Here is a 21,555-nt window from a genome sequence, read left to right as displayed (position 1 = left end):
CACAGTAGACCTGTGATTGAAGACGCCGGAGCAACTTTCCGCCCGGGAGCGCGAGGGACGAGTTTCGACGGAGGGATCGAGGGAAGGGGGCGAGCGGCGAGCCAGACAAAAAATATTGAACTTTCCGGGGAAGCGTTAGGTCGTCCGGAGGACGGATGCCGGAGGGGACCGGGAGCGAGGGAGAGAGAGCGGCGAGGGAGAGGGAGGGAGAGAGAGAGAGCTGCGAGGGAGATTTTATTTTTGGTAATAAGCGCCGCCGAAATTTTGAACAAAGGCGAGAAAGGGAGAGAGTAACTTTTGTGGATTATCTTATTTGTAGTGAAATCGAGCTGGCGATGCCACGTCTGCGCGTCGCTCACGGTCGCGCACAAAGCGTCGTCCAGCATAACATTTCTCTTTCTCTCTCTCTCTCTCTCTCTCTCTCTCTATATATATATATATATATATATATATATAAAGTTGAATACTATATAATTATATTTTCCTTCGTTGGCCTGCTCATCTCTATTCACTACAACAAAAATGTTAAAAGACAACACCCCTACGACAACGGTTTTAAGAGAAAGCGTTGCGTTTGCATTCAAAGACAACGGTTTTTGCCAAAACCGTTGTCTTTGAACTCCCCATTAAATATAAAAGACAACGGTTTTGTGAAAATTGTTGTCATTGAGCAACTTCTTTTTAAAACAACAACACTTTTTACAGCGGTTTATAAAACCGTTGTCTTTAAGCGCGTTTTTAGGGGCTACGACAACAGTTTTGATAAAACCGTTGTCTTTACTTTATTCGTTTCGTCATTTTCCCCCTGCAGTTTTGCTTTCCCTCTCTCCGAAAATCTTTTTAGCGCCGTGTTTCCCGTTCGCATTCTCGAACCCTAAGAAATTTTTCATTCCCTCTCCCTTTCCCATCCCCCCACTTCGCTCTCTCTATGTTCCATGGTGAGATGTGGACTGCAGTGTAAGAGTTGGAACCCTTGCTCACTGCCTGTCTAGCGATCTTAAGGTCTAAACTTGACACAAGGTGTGGTTTTACTCGCGCTTTGCTCCCATTTTTTGTCTTGTTTCTTGGGTTTCATCCTAGATCTGCTGATGTCTGGTCTGGGAGGGCTAGATCTGCTTTCCTTGTGCTTCAGTGTTCACGATCCGGGCGTGCATCATTCTTTTTCGGCGTGATTTGTGTTATTTTGGGGCTTGCGACTCGTCTGCCATCAAAAGATGGTATTTTTATGTATTTGGGGTCGATTTATAATTTCCCTTTGTCTTTTTCCCCATATCTTTAGTTTCTCTTGGATTGATGAGATTTTTGGGGTTCCTTTAAAGAGAAAAGATACATTTATGTAATTCCAACTCATGATTGTTAGCATGTTGGCATGGAACTTGTGCCAAGAGCAGCTCCTTTTTCCTCAAGGAGAAGCCTGTGCTATGTGCAGATTATGATAATGTAGTATGTGCTTACATGTACTAATTTACATATTAACATGATTTTATACTCATACCATATAATTTGATAGAGATGCTCATATGGAACTTAACACTCTTCAGGTCATCAGCATGTGTGAAGGTTCAGCAACATATGCCTGAAAGCTTGCTGCAGAAGATTGGATAAATGTTGACGCTCTGTTTAATTAATTCTTAATAAGTTGCATAGTTGCATCAACTAGTTGCAAATATGGCTGGCAAGATTTCTTGCAAAATAACAGTTACTGGCCGAAGTGGATTTATAAGCTCATTCTCAAATGTATCACATTATACCGGATCAACATCTTTGAGAAAGACCATTGGCTTTAAGAAACTATGAAATAATTCATTGTTGTTATTCTGAGTGAAATGTGATCGATATGGTATACTCTAGATTCTCTTTTTTTTTCTTTCATGTTTTTTTTACAATTAAACTTCTTTTGTAGTCTCCAGTTTAATTAATTAGCTTACTCATAACTAAATTGCTAATTCAAATGGTCATAGATGTATGGTCAGACTACATTTCTGTGCAACCTTTTGACTATGTCGCCATTTGTTTTGATATCATCTTTTCGCTTGTTTATTATTGTTTTGCTTTGGTGATATTTTTCCATGGAATTTTTATGCACTAGTGGCATAACAAGACTAAATGATCGGGCACGCCAAGATGCTGCTGTTCTTCGACTTGGATTTCTTAAGCTTGATGGTATAACATCTTCTTTAGTCTATACTTTATCTGAATATAACAGAGTTTTCACTTGTTCTTTAGAGTTCCTTCAATATTTTTGAAGTGCTAACATTTATGTAATGTGGAAGCTCGTGCAAGGGAGGACACAAGGAAGATTGACCTTGGTGTTAAGGAAAAGGCTGCTCGGTTGAAGCATTTAGCCACTGTATGTTTTCTAGCTTAGCTTTTCCAATTTTAGCCAAAAATCTCTTTTTTATCTGCATGGCTTGATTTATTCATGCATATCTTGAAGGACAGGGCTCAATCTGATCTGAAGAGAGTAGCAGATCAGCATTGGAGTGATGGGGCCTTAGAGGTTTCTCTTTTTCTGTAGTATTTAACAGCAATTATTCAGTTTCTTTAGTCGTGATTTTCTACTTTTTCCTTCATTATTTATTTGGAAAAACCATCATCAAATTTTATTTTGAGTTGTAAAGAAGATCCTCTATATTCAATATTCTGGAATGAAGATTATTGTATTATTTCTCAATCTAAAAGGAAATTCCATTCAGAATGAAACTACAGTGGCTTCATAAGAATGAAGCAATCATCTGGCAAGTGTTTTGAACCAAACTTGATAGGGTAGATGTATTTCACAGCCATTTGAAATCTTTTTTAAATGTGAGGAATGGAAGGGTATTAAATCAGAGTGGAAGAGGGAGGGAAAACACAACATGTAGGCAAAAAAAAAAAAAAAACTGATGACCAACCTTTATAATTTTAAATTTTTTTTGGAGGAATGGTTACTGAATAAAACTTTAACAAGCTACCAAAGTGTTTGTTGAAATGTGCTACATACTCCATTGTAGATTGCGTCCAAGGAATATATGAAATAGTTTAGTTTTGGTTGCTGAGCTAATATTCTGCTTGTTTTCTCATAATATTGCAAGTTAATTATTGTCCATAATATTATGTGTATATTGGATATCAAGTGTGGATTATAGTTTCTTTTATGAGTTAATGGAAGAAATTACATGACTGTGTGACTATGGAGTTTGTGGAAGTTGTTATTGATGACCATAACAACCCTGTTAAAGTGTCTTTTGATATATTTATTTTACATCTAATTATAACTGTATAATTTTCTTCAAAACATTTTGAGTTTGACCAGGCCGACTTACGACGAGCTGACTTCATATTTAGACGACGTGCCATGGAAGATGCATACATGGCATTGAAGGTAGAAGATGTACTGCTTTTTTTTCCAACATCGTTGTGGTGTAAGTTTAATCATGTATATTACTTGCATAAGTGTCATATGATTAACTAGTTTAAAAAATGCGGAGTCTAGTTTATATCCCATAAATTTTTTGAAATGATTATAATGTTCATTGTCCTTTGTTCTGTTGTTTTACTATAATTCAGTACACAAGATGCAAGTAATGTGAATAATCTGTCTCTCTTGTGCAGTTTATAAGAAACATTCATGACATGATGGCAAACAAATTTTACCAATTGTAAGTCTTTCACCTCAATATCAAACTTTCTTACATGTAGTGACTCCTGTTAAAATTGTTTCTTGCACACTTTTGTGTTTATATGGCATTCATGATCAATCATTCATTTTGTTGAAACAATTCCTTGTAGTCCTTCAAATGAAAGGTCTTTCTCTCTCAAAGATAAAATGGGATTCATTACACTCAAAAAGAATGGGAAAGTTCTTGATCTATTTGCAGATGAGGTCACAACAGACCGTATGCAAGCCATTCAGGTGCTTTAATGTGCATACTTTTTTGTTCTATTTTTGTTTCTGAATGCTTCATTTCACATGTTATTGTTTGTTTTAGGAAGCTTATTGGACTATGGCATCTGCCTTACTGCCATCTAGTCCATGATTCTAGCACAAGTCTTATGGCTCTGAGAACTATCATCTATCAGTTTTCACTAGGATGTAACTATCTTACAACGATGAGTCTCGAAGCTTCAATGCAGCTATTTGGTGATGCTAAGGCCAAATATCTAAATCCTTATCTATTTCATCCCGGTTTCTCATAAGTGTTCATGGTGACATCGTACTACTAGTTTTAGTGATGTATAGACACTTCTCCTCAAATGACTAATCCAATTCGAGACTTCTGCTCCATTTGAACTTGTTTAAACCAAGGAACCATGCTGTTTTCCCTTGATGCTATGCTGAACTGCCTTGCTCTTGGATTCACTTTTCGGTTATTCCACAGGAATTGAGTGTTGTCCTGGAATTGCTTTATATTTTATGTAGATTTTATGTAGATTTTATGTAGAATTTTCTCTTCCGTTTTGTAGACATTGAGTGTTGTCCTGGAATTCTGGAAATCCTTCTCTCATGTCCAGGTATTAGAGCTATGCGAAATGTTTATTCTATAGTTATAGTTCAAGCAGTACTTACTACAATTATCTTTTTTCTTATATTTTATATTTTTCTTTGATAAGTTTTGTTTAATTTTTCTCTTGCAGGATGTAACTCGGGCAATTCGTGAGGCTTGAGATTTTGGATGCAAGGAGTGAGCTTTGTTAGGTTATAAATTGCCTTGCTAATGTGTAAAAGTCATATGAAGAACAGTAATGGAAAACATGTGATTTATGGTTTAATACTACTAAATTTGATGAATACAACTCATTTTGTATGTTTTGTATTGATGGTTTGCTTATATTAAAAATATAATTGTTGTTTGGTATTATCACGTTATAACATGAACATTAAAGACAACGGTTAGAAACGTTGTAAAAAATACGTAAACCACAACGGTTTTTTTTTTTTTTTTGAAAAGTGATAAAAGACAACGGTTTTATCAATTGTAAAAGCATATTAAAATTATATTACAACAGTTTATAACTATTGTAAAATACAAAACGAGTAAATATTATCTACCACAACAGTTTATATCTGTTGTAAAAAGGGTCTACAACAACGGTTTATATTTGTTGTTGAAATTATCTACCACAACGGTTTTAAAACGTTGTCGTATCCTTCATAAATAAATTTTGAGCATATAAACAACAACGGATAAAAACCGTTGTCAAATGTCTACAAAGACAACAGATTCAAAACCATTGTCGTAGGACAATACATTCTACAACACCCTCAGTTACAACGGATTTTTGACCCTACGACAACGGATAATATCCGTTGTCGTTTGCAGTTTTTGTTGTAGTGATTCCACGAACCTCTTAATTGTGATTTTTTTTAAAGCCAATTTCGTCTGATTTGTATGTATCATTGTTGACTTTGTTGAATTCTTTGTATTGTATGGTGCATCTTTTAGCCTATTGACCATAGAAATATGTTTCTTTCTTCCCTGCTATTAATGTCACCTTTGATTGAGAATTATCGTTCGCCATAATAAGTGCATATTTTAGTAAGAAGCTTATCTGGTTTAAAGTCATCATATAATTAATGCATTATCTCTTTGTTACCCTGCATCTTGGAATTGGTCTAAAAGAATTTCTGTGACTACTCTCTGAAGAGGAAGCAGACTCATGGATTTTTCTCCTTTGGGTGATTTGTTTATGTTTTTTGGGTGGCTTAGGATAGTGGGTCGACGATTTGATGGTGTGGATCATGATTTTACAATCTATATATATATATACCCTTTTGAGTAGTCATGGCATCTTCCGCATAGCTTGTCAAGTGGTGAGCTTGTTGTCTTATTGGTGGCTCAAAATGATAGGTTAATGGGTTGATGAAGTGGATCATAATTCTTTAATTTATAGATGTCCACTTTCAAATAGTTAAGACACTCTTCGAGGTTAATTACATACTCCTTTTATAATTGAGGGACCCCTCCAATTAGTCAATGAGTCTTCGATTATTCAATTCACCTTTTCGGGTAGTTAAATCACATTTTTTTGGGATTTTGACACACCTCATTGTGATTTGAGATTTTGAGATGCAGACAGAGTTCTCTCATTAGATTGTTATATATGTTTATGTTCTTTTCAGGAACAAACTATATATGAAACTAACCTGTGAAAAAAGTTCATGTTTTTAGATCAATCGATTTGTTTACATCTTCTCAGAGTCCTCCAACTTGCTGCGAAGATGTAAATCTAATCAAATTTTCCTTGTCGAACTAACATATAATGCATATATATGAAACATAGTGTTTTTCTTCTTGAATTAGTAGAAAAACAAGCCCTGTGGATATATGTTTTCACAATCTGTTGCGACGTGTCATTGCAGATCATCAGATACTGTCATTGATTTAAAAAAATAAAACAAATATAAGTTTATCTGAATACATTGATATATTTCAACAAAGATTCTACAAATCATAAATACAAATATAAGTTTTAAGTAGGGATTCAGATTGGGCTCAAGGGAGACTGCATGCCAGGAGATTTTATGGTCAAGAATGATAAAGCAACTAGAATAGTAGGGAGAGCTAGGCATGGATGCATTAATTCACACTTAATTTAATGCCTTCAATCCAACCGTGAATAATATGTCTCCTATGATAATAGTCATCGTCGACTTCATGAAGGTCTTCTTGGACTCCATGACAGCCATCATAGACCTCTTATATGTATCTTTGTATCTCATTTGACATTGGATGTAGAAATATGGAGGTCGATACTATTCTACATAATAATGCTTGGTGCTATCTTTCCTTATTAGACTATTCTATAAAACACGAAGAAATGTTCAACTAAATGACCGATAGAATTAAATTCATATATAGAATGTAGTAAAACACTTATAAGATTAGGGAGGTCAATATTTAAGAGCTAAAAAAAAAATTGAAGATATGATGTTAAAGATGAGATATTTAAATTAATGGGGAATAAAGATCATATGGTTCGAGGCACAAAATCAAAGATCCAATTAATAAAAGAGTCCTAGAAGCGACTGGGTTGCTACAAGGAATTACCAATAATAAATTTGCATAGTGTGCCCAAGTTTCTAGCAATAAGTTGCATTGGACTTGAGTAACACTATTAACTTACATGACATGCTGTGACTTTTAATTTTGTAAGTTTGAATTTGTCACGCCCCAAGTAATCGCTATCAGAAGAAATTTCGATAACATCTTTCCTATACCGATGACAATATGAGACATTACTACAAGTCCTCCGGGCCATACTAACCTCGGCCAACACGACCGGAACAATAACAATAAAAATACTAAACAAACCACGTAGTTTATATCAAAATAGCCTTCGATTGTCACCACAATACAAAAGAAAGCAAAAACAACATCTAAACTTACCTCTTCTGCCGATCGGCGGGCGCGTAGCAAAACATAACAAATACAAATCAACCAAACAAACAAAAATTCAACCAGTACAATACTTAAAGACAAACCACATAAAATTTAGAGTGCAAAACCAATACAAGTCTGAAACATTGCTCTAAGCAAATAACTAGAAATCAAAAGACCAAGTCGAAAGTTCTTGCGCCAAGGGGACTAGCAACTGGAACCTCCTAACGACATCAACCTGAAATAAAAATACAAAGCAATGATGTGAGTTCAACAACTCAGCGGATACCGGATAGACATGCATAATAAGGTATAACTAAGAGTAATACTTATGCGGTACAGTTTTCTGAACAATAAAAGGAAATACAAACTGGAAAGAGCTGAAGAAAACTGTACTCACTAGGACCTCCTATCTAAATATAAAGGGTCCTCAGACCAGATACCAAAATGTCACTTGTATGCATGTCAAACATATGCAACCCAAACAAATATAACATCCAAAATATAGCAATTACAAACAATAAATGTAATATATGCATATGATGCAAAAATGACATGTGTCACCCTTGACGTCAGTCAGCCATCTCACATGCGATGATGAGACCGAGTGGGTAGGACTATGACAACTGTGCACTCTGTCATCACTGCTTCTGAGTGACTGAGTGGACAGGATGCTGTCGGAGTACACCTATCCTCTTACCCCAAACAGAGTGGGGGAGCTCAATGCTCTCATCTCCTTATATCATAGTCAAGGGGAGGGATCTCTACCCGCTATACGCTGCAGTCATCGCTATCCATGAGCGGACTAGCGGAGCCCTGACAGAGTAAACTACACACACCCTGCTTGATGTACCACTAACCCATGAGTGGTTGTGTGTGCAGATTATGTAACTGACGATGAACTCAACAATAATGGAGCCGACCATTGCCAGCATGCAATCATGCAAGATGGTGCATGACACTAAATATGTAGATACTGACAGTATACACCTCCATATAAAATGCACTAAAAGGAAATAAATCATATGATAGTCTAGGTATCAAAAACCTAAGTACACAAATCAGATATGACGAACAACAAGACTACTACACAGTAGGCAATGTAAGTCACTCTATCTATGAACATGGATACACATGGCGGCAATCAAAGAAAAAATATAAGTAGGAATGCATAACAGATAGGTATATAGGCAGACAACAGGAACCAGATAGTGGCATATCAAAGAAGATGCAAACATAATCATTACCACTTGAAATAAATTATTATACATATATAAAATGACTATATCAAGAGATAAGTCAGAAGTATCCGCCTCAATAGAAGATCGTGACCAGAAATCCTACGTCAAGACGTCCATCTCAAATCAACGTCCTGCGATCACATAATGTATTTAGCTAATTACATATACAACAAATAGCCAAACAAAATCCCCAAACCTATTAAACCAAGAAACCCCTATTCATCATTTAATCTCGGTTAGCTCGTAAAAAATCGGATCTAACTCGAATCCTAGATTAATCCATGAATAAACGTTTAACTCCTTCAATCACATGTGTTGATCAATATAGAGTTAGCTCGATCACATAAATCAACCTAACTTACCCAAAATTGACCTATTATTTAACCATGTAATCAAACTCATACTTAATTTAACAGTCTTACCTCAAAAGTGTCAGCTGTTGGCTCTCGGCAAATACCAAATCCCAACAACCAGGTGTTAGTATTAGACCTAGTGTCAATTATGAGATGATTGTAATGAGCACATTATTGTATCATATTTCATTATAAATAAAAGGCAAAGTTGATTATTATATTTATTTCAGTTCAGTGCCAATTGAATAAATATAATAATGTCTTTAGGTAGTAGGTTCTTATCTACAACATATCAATTAGTTGAATTGATAGTGAGATATGTAGATATATATAGAACACTACTCTTAACTATTGCGAGTCAAGCATTAATATACAAGGACAATATTAATGCATTGAGACTAGCATGTAGGTCAACGGATGACTTAATCTCACAAGTCATGGATATGAGATATCAGGTTGACACATGGGTATATATTAGAGAATATATACTGAATAACCCGCCATGAGAATGTTTTATGAATCGTTATATGAGTGTCATAAACATTCTCATGTGACTATTGGTATGAATAGTCCTTGGACTTGAAGTCACTACGGTTCCCTACATAAGGAGTTGTGTACTTTGGTATCGGTAAATGTCACCTATAACAAGGTGGATAATAAAGTCGATCACTGGGTATGCAATGAATTATGCGGCGGGATGTGAGTGATGTAGATGGGATCTATCCCTTCCATATGATGGAAGCGATAACTGTGGGTCCCTTGATTAGTAGGACACAAGAAAACATGACCATGTGCAAATGAGTCAATATGAGATATTGAGCTTATTTGATTGAATGTGTCTACTTAGAGATCAAAAAACACAAAGGTTAATAAGAGGATGACACGGTCTGTGCCTCATTGATCAACCTAGATATCAAAGATAGAGGGACCAAGTCATACAAGATAATAGTCATGGACAGGTTAGGTCGGATCTTGACCTTCTCGTCACTTGGACAACAATGATGTCTTGCTAGATGCCACTCATTGCTTATGTATCTAAATGTTGATTTGGATACATTGCCAACATTTTTAGAACCTATTGGGTCACACACAAAGAACAAGCAAATTTGGAGATATATTCATATGACGAATAATTGGATTAAGTCTAATCCGAATTGGACTTATTGAGTTAGACTCAATTGAATCTAATTATTGGATTAAGTCCAATTCAAACTAGACTAGAGAAAGTCAATTCAAATTAATGAAATAGTGATTCATTGAATTTGAATTATATGAGGATTAATTGAGTAAGACTCAATTGAATTAGACTTGAGTTAGACTCAAGTGAATTAGACTTGAGTTAGACTCAAGTGAGACTTAATGGAGGCATTCATTGAATTTTGAATTCAATGAATCATTTCATTCAATTCAATTTTTGAAATTGATTTGAAAATGAGGAGTTTTGAAAATGAGGAGTTTTCAAATGTGGTCCTTAATGGAGAGTGAATGAGCATTAAGGCTCATTAATGGAATTAATGATCATTAAGTATTTTCATAGGATGAAAATACTTAAGCCATTTTTCTTCTCATTTTTCATAACTTCTTAATCATCTCCTCCCTCTCTTCTCTTTTCCGAATCCTCTTTCTAAGGTTGCTAGCACAACCTTAGGTGGTAGGCATCTGCACTTAGTGAGTTTATGAGACAAATGAACCCTTGTTCGTGTGGATACCATAGAGGCACAAGCGTGTGCTCATGCTGAGATCTGAGCTGTCGGGAGTCCGTGAGTACGCAACAAAGGTATACTCCATCATGTTTTAGATCTAACTTAGTATAAGTTTTTGTTTCCCTTCGCATGGATCTTCTGGGGTAATAGGTTTTTCCGCTGTGCATTTGCGTTTTAGCAACCTGTTACCTTACACTAGGACCAATGAAAAGCAATACTGAAGGCTCAAGCCACAACAGAAACCTCCGATCTCAAATTTGGCTACCGAAAACACTAGGTCAACGCTGGCAAAGAGAGCTCAACTGAAGAAGGACTAGGGCTAGGGCACGAGATATACCTGTAAAATACAACACCAAAATATTAATTAAATAATAAGGTTATTTGATAAATAATCTTATTGGAATTTTTAGAAATTTTCAGTAATTTTTGGAAAATTAATTGGAGCTCATATGATGTAGGTTAAGGGGATCAATTAATGGGCTACGGGAAAACTTGTTTAAGCTACCTATTTAAACAAGGAAGTTTAAAAATTTTATTTCTTTTTTTTTTTTTTTTATTTCTTCACCTGCGTGCCCTAAAACCTATGCCGACACCCCTCTGTTCCTCTTCATCCTTCCCGACGCTGCTCTCCCCTCTCTCGGACCTAATCGCATCGATCACCAGCCGCTAGGCATCGACATCGACGACCATAAAGGAATAGACATCTCTCCCCGCTTCCTCCATTGCTCGTGCTACCGTTGTCCCGCTGCCTCATCGAGTGTCGATGCCAAGATTCGTTACAGCCGTGGACACCACTTCTTCCCTCTGCCCTAGCATCGACCGTCTGATCCACTGCCACCTCCGACCACGACAAGAGTTAGCCCACAAGTACCGAGCTTCCTCTCGCGTTTCCGGCTAAGATCCCTTCAGTCGAATCCCTCTCCCCCTTCCACCGACGTATATTCCTCTTCGTTGAATTTGGCATCGCTACTATCAGGCCCCCTTCGTGGTCCATAAGAGGCATGGTGAGCATCTCGATTTCCCATTTTCTTCCCAACGGATCGCTGTCTTTCCTCCTCCGATCACCTAATCTTTTCTTCTAGCAAACTACTGTTGATCCGCTCCAATGCTGGCATCTTTCATACACGAGCGGGGGAGGGGGGGGATCTATGCCTTATCCAATTTTGGTGAGGATGACAACGGAACATTATCATCTCTGTGGATTCAATGAGAGATCCAACTCCTTACAACTGCATTTGAAGTCTTTGAGAGCAGCTATGAATCTGAGTGGGAAGCTCCATTTCCTTCATAATGGCTTCAGGTCTCTTCATCGAAGGTTGCATATCAGTTTTGGGGTAAGTTATGGAGGTAATTTCTTATATGAATTTGATTCGATTTTGGTTGTGGAATGAGTATGATTTATGTAATTGGGATTGATTGAATAGCATGATTTTATGTTTGTCGTTAGGATCATTGGATTGATTATTGGAGTGTTTGATTATTGATTAAGGATTATTAGGAGGTTGTTGGATTTTCAGATGTGATTAGGTGATGATTTAGTTAAATATGATCTAATTAATGCATGGGATTAGTTATCAGCCATAGTGGTAAATAATTGATCATGTGGATGAGTTTTGCATGTTTGATTCATAATCCAATTTGATTATGGTAGAATTATGGATATCTATTCCAATATGGTTGTGATGGTTATGGATTAAGATTAATAAATTCTTATTGAGATGAATTAAGTACAGTTGATTCATGTTGGGTTAGATTTAATCATTGGAGTTATTAGAGATGATCATATGGCTAATCCCAAGTTGATTAACGAAAGGGGATAATTGAGGTTAATCATTAACTTGGGATTAATGAATGATTATTTGATTAGCGGTTTTCCTAATTAAGTTGGAGATTTTATTTAGTTATTTGATTCATATGAAATTAGTTAAATAAAATATATGTGATCGCAGGACTTGGGTTCGGGACGAGCGTCTCCACATGAGGTCACTTGACACGATCTACGTATAAAGGCGGGTACTTCTTACTTTGACTCTTTAGTCTTTGAACTTAGTGCATGAGCTATCTTTAGTTAGAAAATACTTTTACCTTGACTCCACTCTTATTTTTCCTGCGTTTGATACTTCCACTCGATCTTTAAGATATTCGTTTCCATATCTATACAGTCTCTCATTGTTATCCATGATACGTAGCAGATACTAGATACCATATTTGTATGTTTTGATTGTTATTTATTTATGTTCCGTATTGAGCATGCTGGCTTCATGTAGCATACCTAATTTCTGCTTATATTTGTATGATGACTGTTGCATCTTGCGCATCATATCATTGCATGTATGTCAACGACAAATTCTCCCTTGCGCTCGAGAGAGTCGTTGACCAGGGGCATACGCTCGACCACTCGAGAGAGTAGTAGCTGGAGAAGATGTCGCTTGTCCTGTCGTGCTTCCACTCGCTCACTCATAGGTAGTGATAGCTGGAGTTGCGAGCAGCAGGGACCCCCGTCGCAGACGTAGTTAGTTAGCTACTATGCAACTATCCCCTCAGCCACTCGAGAGAGTGGTAGCTGGAGTGGTGTACAGTCTGCCATTGACCCGGTCTTTTCACCATACAGGGGTCATGGTGCAGAGAGGTGGGCGGGAGTGACCATCCATGCATACGCTGTTATTATACTTGCTTTGGCTGCTACTGTTTACATATACTGTTATTGCTTACTTATGCTTCCATCGTTTACTGTTGTTGTTCACTTATACTGATATGCTTACTTATGTTGAGATATACACTCGTTGTAGGTGTTTAGATACTGGTTTATTTATTGGTAAAATGGATACATCTCACATATTTACCCTTGTAGTTATAGGCAGTACTGTAGCAGGTTTGTGTCACCCCTGACCTTCTATTGTTAGCCTAGGATATGACTTCAGGTATATATGAACATTTATTTTGACATCATGGTAGTATCTGCTATCTTTCCTTATGAGACTGTATTCATTTTGGCATTCGCTATTTATTCCTTTATTTTGTTCATGCACTATCTATCTATTATCCGTTGAGTCCTTGTACTCACCACCTCGCAAACTGATTTTCTTTCGTCAGGTAATAGGTAGATGATTGAGAAGTTGCTTGGAGGTTCCTGGTTGCTAGTCCCACGTCGCATCTGAGATTAGTTTTTTTATGTTATTTTGTATTATGCTTTCGATACGTTGTGTTTGGTCTTGATATTATGTGATGTTATTTGGTTTATGATTTGAGCCTTGTGGTCAGAGTTTTATTATATTTTGTATTGTGGTACAAGTCATGCCGGCATGTAGTAAGTTATTATCTGGAATGGTTTGTGTTTGTACCAGTCGTGTAGGCTGAGTATTTATTGTTTTGTCTTCCGCTGTGTTTAATTCCAACCGTGTGGGCTAATTATTAACTACTTGAGTTTCATTTTTTCCAGTCGGGTTGGCTGAGAATATGAACTGCGTGGTTGTTTCATTTTGTCCAGCTGGGTAAGCTGAGTATATTAACTGCGTGGTTGTTTTATGTTTATTACTTGTGGATGTATGTATATATGCTTCATATTGTCATCGGTACAGGGGAGATGTTGCCAAAATTTTGTCGGTAGGGACTCCTCTGGGGCGTGACAATACCTCAGGCACTGGGTGACGATCTAGGGCAGAGACGCAATGCTGGTGCTGATCCTTCCTTCCGGCGACGACTACACTCGGCGATGGCGAAGACGACAGAGGAAGAGGATCGACGTCGATTTGGGGAAGAGGAAAAGGTTCGGGAATAGGTAGCGACGGCGCGAGATGAAGAGACGAAGGGTTCAGCGGTGCGGCTCGGGAGAGTAGAGGAGGTGGCGGCTCGAGGAAGAGAAGAAAGCGTCAATGCTATGGTAGAGGAGGAGGCAGAGACGACGTCGCGAGAAGGAGGGGAGGAGACGACGCGAGATTAGGGTTCGACGTCAAGAGGTTAGGGCGTAGGTGAGGGGAAAAAAATAAAAGAAACGGAAAACGAAATAGAAATATTTAAAAAATTAAACATTTCCTGGTTTAAATGGGGTAGCTTAACAGACTTTCTCTTGGCCCAATAATTGGTCCCCTTAATCTGCGCTATACGAGTTCCGAAAAATTCTCAGAAAATTTTTAAAAATTCCGTTAAGGTTATTCGCCTATTAAATCTTATTATTAAATCTTTATTTAGAGTACCATATTTTACCGAATTTGAGGTAAATATGTTCACGGATTGACTCATTTATGACTCACGAATAAATATAGTCAGGTTAGTCATAAATAGTTCAAATATACAAATATTTAATTAACTATTAAGTAGTAAAATAAATAAATTATAAATATATAATTCATTTAGGATATATATTTTAACTCGTTTATCAAATGGATTGAGTTCGAGTTGAGATTAAATAAGTTACAAGTTAATTAGCAAAATACAATTAGATGATCAGCTAACCCAAATTAATTATCACTTTTTATTGGATAGGTAAGTTAACCACTTTTTAAGTTAAAATAAGCGCATCATTTCCTTGTCTCATCACAATTAATTTAATAAGTACAACATCTAATTTCATTTCGTAAACAAAAGGATCCATGTGTTTTATAGAATCGAATGGGGAACGTCAATCAACTTAATCTATTTTCCTTTACATACGTTCTCTTGGTGTGTAAATGATTTTGAGAGGTTAGCACTTCTCTATAAAGTGCGATAGTATAGTATAGTATAGTATAGTATAGTAGTTTTGGAGGGATATGATGTAACTGATGCTGGGTTATGCCTCCATAGCAATCAGGCCAGCGGCTCTGTAGGACGTTGGAAAGGAGACGGGAGAAACAACAAGAAAGCATAAACCAACGATAAGGAACCTCGTTGAAGAGTCATGGTCCTTGTCCTTTATCATCATCTGAGTGATCCCTATGAAAAAAGATTAAGCGGAAGCGAAAAGTCTTCCAAGAGAATTAGGATGACGATGCCACAAACCTTTATTAATGGGGAATGAAGGAAGATGTCAAGATGCTCTAACCCCTTGAGAACCTCTCCCTTATATAGGCACTCCGATTTATTATCAGCCTATAGATAATAATGAATCATGTTAAAGGGTTCTACATATTAAATCCATATTTAATAACCTGAAACCACTACAAAAAAATGTCACATTCTGTAACAAATTCTGGGATGAATTTGGATAATATTTTTGTTGCAAAAAGTTTTGAGACGAAATATTTTTTTTCTCAAAATTATCTTTGCCAAAGTCTACAACAAAAAAGATTCAAATCCGGTGCCAAATTTTGGGAGATTTATATTTTTGTTGTCAAATTCGTCATCAATTTTGTAAAAAAAATAATATTCGTCTCAAAATTAATAACAAATTTGACAACAAAATATAATTTGTCCCCAAATTTGATGACAAAAATGATTTTCAATTTTTTTTGGTAAATCTATAAATCTACATTTCGTCCCAGATTCTAGGACGAATCAATTTCGTCCTAGAATTTGGGTCGAATGAATTATGTCCTAGATTCTGGGACAAATTCTAGGATGAAATCTAGGATAAAATTTGGGGCAAATCTTTAGATTCGTCCTAGAATATGGGACAAATACCTAAATTCGTCCCAAATTTTAAAATGAAATTTGGAACGAAAAATAAATCGTCGCAAATTTTTTAATGCACAGTAGGTTTCGATAATTTGGCGACAAATTTTTTTTATTACCAAATTTGTCCCTTAACAAAAGAAATTGACCAGAACCAATTCATTTATGTAATTTATCATGTTAATATAATCCAATCCAATACATTTATAAACCTAACCTATGTACAACAAATTCAATTAACACAACCTATTTAAAATTATCACATCATATTACACATTCTAATTAAAATTATCACACATCTTATTACACATCCTATTTAATATATATACACATCCTATTAATATTCAAAATCTACAATAATACAAGTCCAATGTTGTCAATATATAACCATACAAAAAAGTTAAGAGAAGCATATACAATGCATACAACTCATTGTATGTAAAAATATCCAACACTCTAAGGAGTTAAACAAGTTAATTAAAAAGATCTACAAATACATCAACTCATATTCTTTTTCTAAAAAACTTTCTTTTCCATTCAATGTTCTTTTCCTACATCAAAACAAACAAACAAAACACATTATTTCTAACAACAAAAATAATTTCTTAAACTAACAAGAAAGATAATTATTCGAACAATTATCTATTTACACATATCAGAATGATTTTACTTTTACAGGAATCTAAAAGCTTAAAAGTTCATAAATACTACGAGAACATAACAATATAATACAGAAGGATTATAAATGATTATCCAACAGAATTTACTAAAAGCAAAATAATTTACTAAAAGGACAAGTAAAAGCAATATGCCAACTCCCTAACAAAAGTTCTTTCAAATATTTAATTAATTAATTTCCTTCGTATTCGAACAAACAAAGTGTTGACATAAAAAACCAAGACTTTAAATGCAACTAATAAAAAAAAGATTTGCAAGTACAACCTGTTCCATTCATATGTCAATCAAATTAAATTATAATATGATGCACCTTTATCTTTTTGACATGTCAAACTAACGACACATAAATAAAATAATTCTCATTTTTAACTTTAGATATTTTACCTCAATAATTTCATCCCAGTAAAAAGGTATAATTTGTAAAAAGTCAAATTCTATACAAATTTCATTATCATTACATAAAATTAATGCCATATATTTTAAAAGCTAGGTTTACATATCAATCTGGAGTTTCAGTTTGAAGCTAAAATGATATTGTATTAGTACTGTACAAGCATATGTTTGGAAGAAGTGTGAATGTGCCAAGGTCAACTCAAAAGGGTTTAAATCCTATAACCTTTTTTCTACTAAAGTTATTTAATACCAAATATGTCTCTAATGAATAGAAAGTTAATTGAATTCAAATTTAATAAGTTGGAAAAATCTAACACGCATCTTAGTAACGAACATAGATATACCTAAAGAAAAGGTGAAGAAAAAAAAAGAGTATCTCTAAGAACACTAAGCTCACGTGAAAATGAGACATGCACAAAAAAAATATTAGGAACTCTACAATAAAATATAACGGCAACAATAATTTATAATTATTTACAATCCAATTGAAAAGGTAACAAACATCACTAACATAAATACAATGTTAGTGTAATTTACACTAACGATCTAACTCAGATTTTGATAAATGATAAGTGAGTTAAGTTAGGTGTTGTCATAGTCTAATCTTGTTATCAAGTGTGCAGGATTGACTAACCCCAATCAGGATGTTCGATTCCTGATTGGTTTAAGACCTGATGTACGATTTTGACAAGTCGAGATGTTCGATTCCCGACAGGTTAAAGTCCAGATATGAGATTCTAACAAGGGTCGGGATGTACAATTCCTGATTGGAGAAAACTGGATGTGTGATTCTGATAGGTCGGGATGTTTGATTCCTGAAGTCTGGATGTTTGATTCCGGAAGGTAACTCTACACCTGGTAAGTAGAGGTAAGTCACTGAAGGAGAGTAACTAACTGAGGACGCGCCCCCGTTCGAAGGGACATTAGGCGTCGGTCCAATTTAGGTTCATTTCGGAAATCTAAATTGAGATTTTGACAATATCCTGATCTCAGGGAGACAGGATCTAATTACTTCTTCTTATTATTATTGTGCTAATATTGAATTACAGGTTATTGGACTAACACTTGTTGTAGGGCAAAAGAAACACAAAATGCCTCGGGTGAACAGTGCCCGAGGCACCTTGCATGGTATGGAAGGTGCCTTTGTACTATTCATAGAAGGCACCTTTAATGCCATGGAAGGCGCCTTTGCAGGATAAAATTCAAACTTTATCGCAAATAAGGAGCTGGTGGTTCGGGATCAGATTCCTCACATTAGAGGTGCCTTCAAGGCTTTGGAAGGTTCCTTCCATGCTCAATAAAAGGATGTTTCGTCCAAAGCTTCAACAATAACTTCCATACGAGCTTCTATGCGTCCAATTGAGTTTTCGACTGCTCCAGCTTGCTGCTGCTGCCCTACTGTGACTCTATTATGTTTGACTGCTACCGAGAAGTCGTCCAAACACCTAGCTCAAAGAAGACTATCTATGAAAGTGTTTGGTAATTGAATTTAATTTACTATACTTACTTTCGGCAAACGGGAAGTACAACATGTTACATTTCTCTGACTATCTTTATATTTGATTACTCTTTCGAATAGGTTTGTGAATTACCCATTGATAGGTCTGTGAGACCTGAGTCTTGGAGTATGAGTCACCGAAGGCTCTGAACCAAGTAAAACCAACCGTGTCTTTTATTTACTTTTTTGTCTCTAGTTTCCGTGTCTAACTTTCCACTACGTACTTTGATTGTTTTTAAAACAAAAAAGACAAGATTTTGAAAATCACGTGATTTACCCCTCTCTCACATGCGTCTCGATCCAATAAGTGATATAAGAGTAGGTTCTACTCTGAATTGGTGCAACCACCAATCAAGCCAGGGGAACCATTTCTTTTGGTATTTTCATTTTTTCATAATTTATTTGACTTGGTAAAATTCACCATTTCAAATAACTATTTCTCGTTTGCTTCTTACTTGAAATTAGTGCAACACCACTCGAGTCGTCAATCTCTTTTCTCTCTCAAACACTACTAATCTAAGACTAAGTCTTAATACCTCTTGCTGGTTTTCTTTTTCAACAAAACAAATGGCCCAACTTAAGGGATTCAGCATTGCTTGTCCTCCACTCTTCAACAGAAATAACTTTCCGTACTGGAAGAAGAGAATGGAAGTTTACTTGAAGATGACATTGAGCAATGGTTTGCCATCCGACAAGGGTACCGAGCGCTTGTAGATGAAGCAATAAAAGTACCACTTGATCCAGAAAGATGAAGTCCAGAAGATAAAAAGAAAGCCTAGATCGACTCTAAAGCGTTGAACATGATCTAGTGTAGACTCACAAAAGAAAAACTCAACCAAGTTAGCCCACACTAGAACGCAAAAGAGCTTTGGGACAAGCTCATTGAGTTACACAAAGGAACTTTCGATTCAAAGGTAACGAAACGCGACCTACTTCTCAATTTATTATTTAACATTAAAATGTAGGATAGTTAGATTGGGAATTATCTCCATGCTTGAATCAAGGACATCCTTAATGACCTTCACTTAATCAGACATTAGATAAAAAATCGGGATGTAATAAGGTACACTCTTAACTCGTTCCCACAAAATGGATTGTGGGCATCAATCATAGATGCCTATAAAGTTTTGAGTAACCTCTAAATTAAAACTAGATGAATTATTTTATGAATTAGAGTTATATGAATAAACTATTGGATCGAGACGCGCTAGAGGAGGGGTGAATAGTGCTCGTGGCTATTTCGTTCGATTATCGGAAAATTATCGGAGTAATTAAAATGCAGCGGAATAAAATAAAGACAAAGACACAAAGGGATTTACTTCGTTCGGAGCCTAAGGCGACTCCTACTCGAAGGCCCGTGATCCTTGATCGCTTCCGGTGGGCAACAACTATAAGCTCGATAAGAATTACAAATTACAAATGTAACAGCAATTAGAATAACTTTGTACCGACAACTTAAAGAAGAGAAAAACGAAGCTCCGGGTCGTCGGAATGTTGCAGCAGTACTTCGGAATGACTTTGTTAGCAGCATGTTGAAGAAGGAAAGCTCAGAACTTGATACTTTGAAGTGCTGGTCGAAACCCCCTTATAAAGGGTGTTCAAAGCGCCTTGAAGGCTGTTCAAGGCGCCTCCATACTGCCTGGTCTTCCGCGTGGATAACATCTGATCTGGTCGAACTTCATCCTCTCAAGGCGCCTTCCAAGGCGCCTTCTGCCTGCTTCAAGGCGCCTCCAGTGGTGCTTCGCAGCCAGCTCAGCTTTTGCACCCGAGGCACCTCCAAGCTCCATGGAGACGCCTCGGACACTGTTCATCCGAGGCTTTAGGTTGCTCCTTTGCACCTACAAGATACGTTAGTCCCAAACACTATCCTACAACACAAAGTTAGCACAATAAACATGATAAATGAAGTATAGACAGTCTCCGGACTGTCCGAGTCTGACTTCGGGTTTCCAACCGGAAACCTTAGGTCGACCCGACGCCTACTGTTCCCTCTACGGGGAACGCGTCCTCACCTACTCCACTCAGGAGATTTACCTGTTGCCAGTGCGATCCTCCAGATCGACTGGACTTTTGCTCAGCACTCGATGCTTCCGGACTTTCTGCTGGACATTCGCTTCCCCGGCTAGTCCAGTCTTTCACCTGGTTCGCGACACCAGGACTTTCCACCTAGGGTTACCACCCCCTAGGACTTTTGCCTGAAGACATCGACCTACCAAGACTTTTCGCATATGGTTACCACCCCCTATGACCTAGGGTTACCACCCCTTAGGGTTTTACCCTTTGCCTAACCGCAGCTAGGACTTTCCTGAAATCCTCAAGTAGACTTGTTAGACTATAAAACATCTTAACTTTGAATTCTTTGCCATTATCAAAACACGAGTTCGACCGTCGGATTCTTCCCGCACCAACAATCTCCCCCTTTTTGATTATGACAACTCAAATTCAAAGTTAAGTAAACAAACGAATAGATAGACATTTTTAACACAGGCAAATCTGCTAAGTATAGATGTACAAAGTAACTAAAGCAAATTTGCCTTATATGCTCCCCCTTAACTTTTGCTCCCCCTTAACTTTTGCTCCCCCTTAACTTTTTGTTTACATTTTTGCTACTCTCCCCCTTTGCCATATATCAAAAATGGGCAATAATAGATATTTGATTGAGTTGTACATGATTTTACTAAGGTCAACAGGTTAGCTAAGTTCAACAGGGTTTGAAAGTTAATGTCAATTGGAACTTAG

General features: G+C 36.6%; 1 protein-coding gene across 1 annotated transcript; it reads left to right on the top strand.

Annotated features, from left to right (window-relative positions):
* The first annotated feature begins 1,890 nt into the window (after positions 1 to 1,890).
* On the top strand, positions 1,891 to 4,026 carry LOC122003675 (senescence-associated protein OSA15, chloroplastic-like). Its single transcript, XM_042558752.1, has 7 exons — positions 1,891 to 2,163; positions 2,274 to 2,350; positions 2,438 to 2,500; positions 3,296 to 3,364; positions 3,595 to 3,641; positions 3,772 to 3,895; positions 3,972 to 4,026. Exons 1-7 carry the CDS (start codon positions 2,070 to 2,072, stop codon positions 4,017 to 4,019), a joined length of 522 nt encoding a protein of 173 aa, XP_042414686.1. The 5' UTR covers positions 1,891 to 2,069; the 3' UTR covers positions 4,020 to 4,026.
* The last annotated feature ends 17,529 nt before the right edge of the window (positions 4,027 to 21,555 follow it).

Source organism: Zingiber officinale, chromosome 7B (assembly GCF_018446385.1).
Source record: "Zingiber officinale cultivar Zhangliang chromosome 7B, Zo_v1.1, whole genome shotgun sequence".
Classification (NCBI taxonomy): Eukaryota; Viridiplantae; Streptophyta; class Magnoliopsida; order Zingiberales; family Zingiberaceae; genus Zingiber; species Zingiber officinale.
The sequence above is the reverse complement of the archived record's forward strand: the minus strand, read 5'-3'. Positions and strand labels throughout refer to the sequence as shown.

Coding starts and splice junctions, on each gene's coding strand:
- LOC122003675 (XM_042558752.1), top strand. CDS start 2,070: ATGGAATTTTTATGCACTAGTGGCATAACAAGACTAAATGATCGGGCA. Junction 2,164..2,273: donor TGGATTTCTTAAGCTTGATG/GTATAACATCTT, acceptor GTAATGTGGAAG/CTCGTGCAAGGGAGGACACA. Junction 2,501..3,295: donor GGAGTGATGGGGCCTTAGAG/GTTTCTCTTTTT, acceptor GAGTTTGACCAG/GCCGACTTACGACGAGCTGA.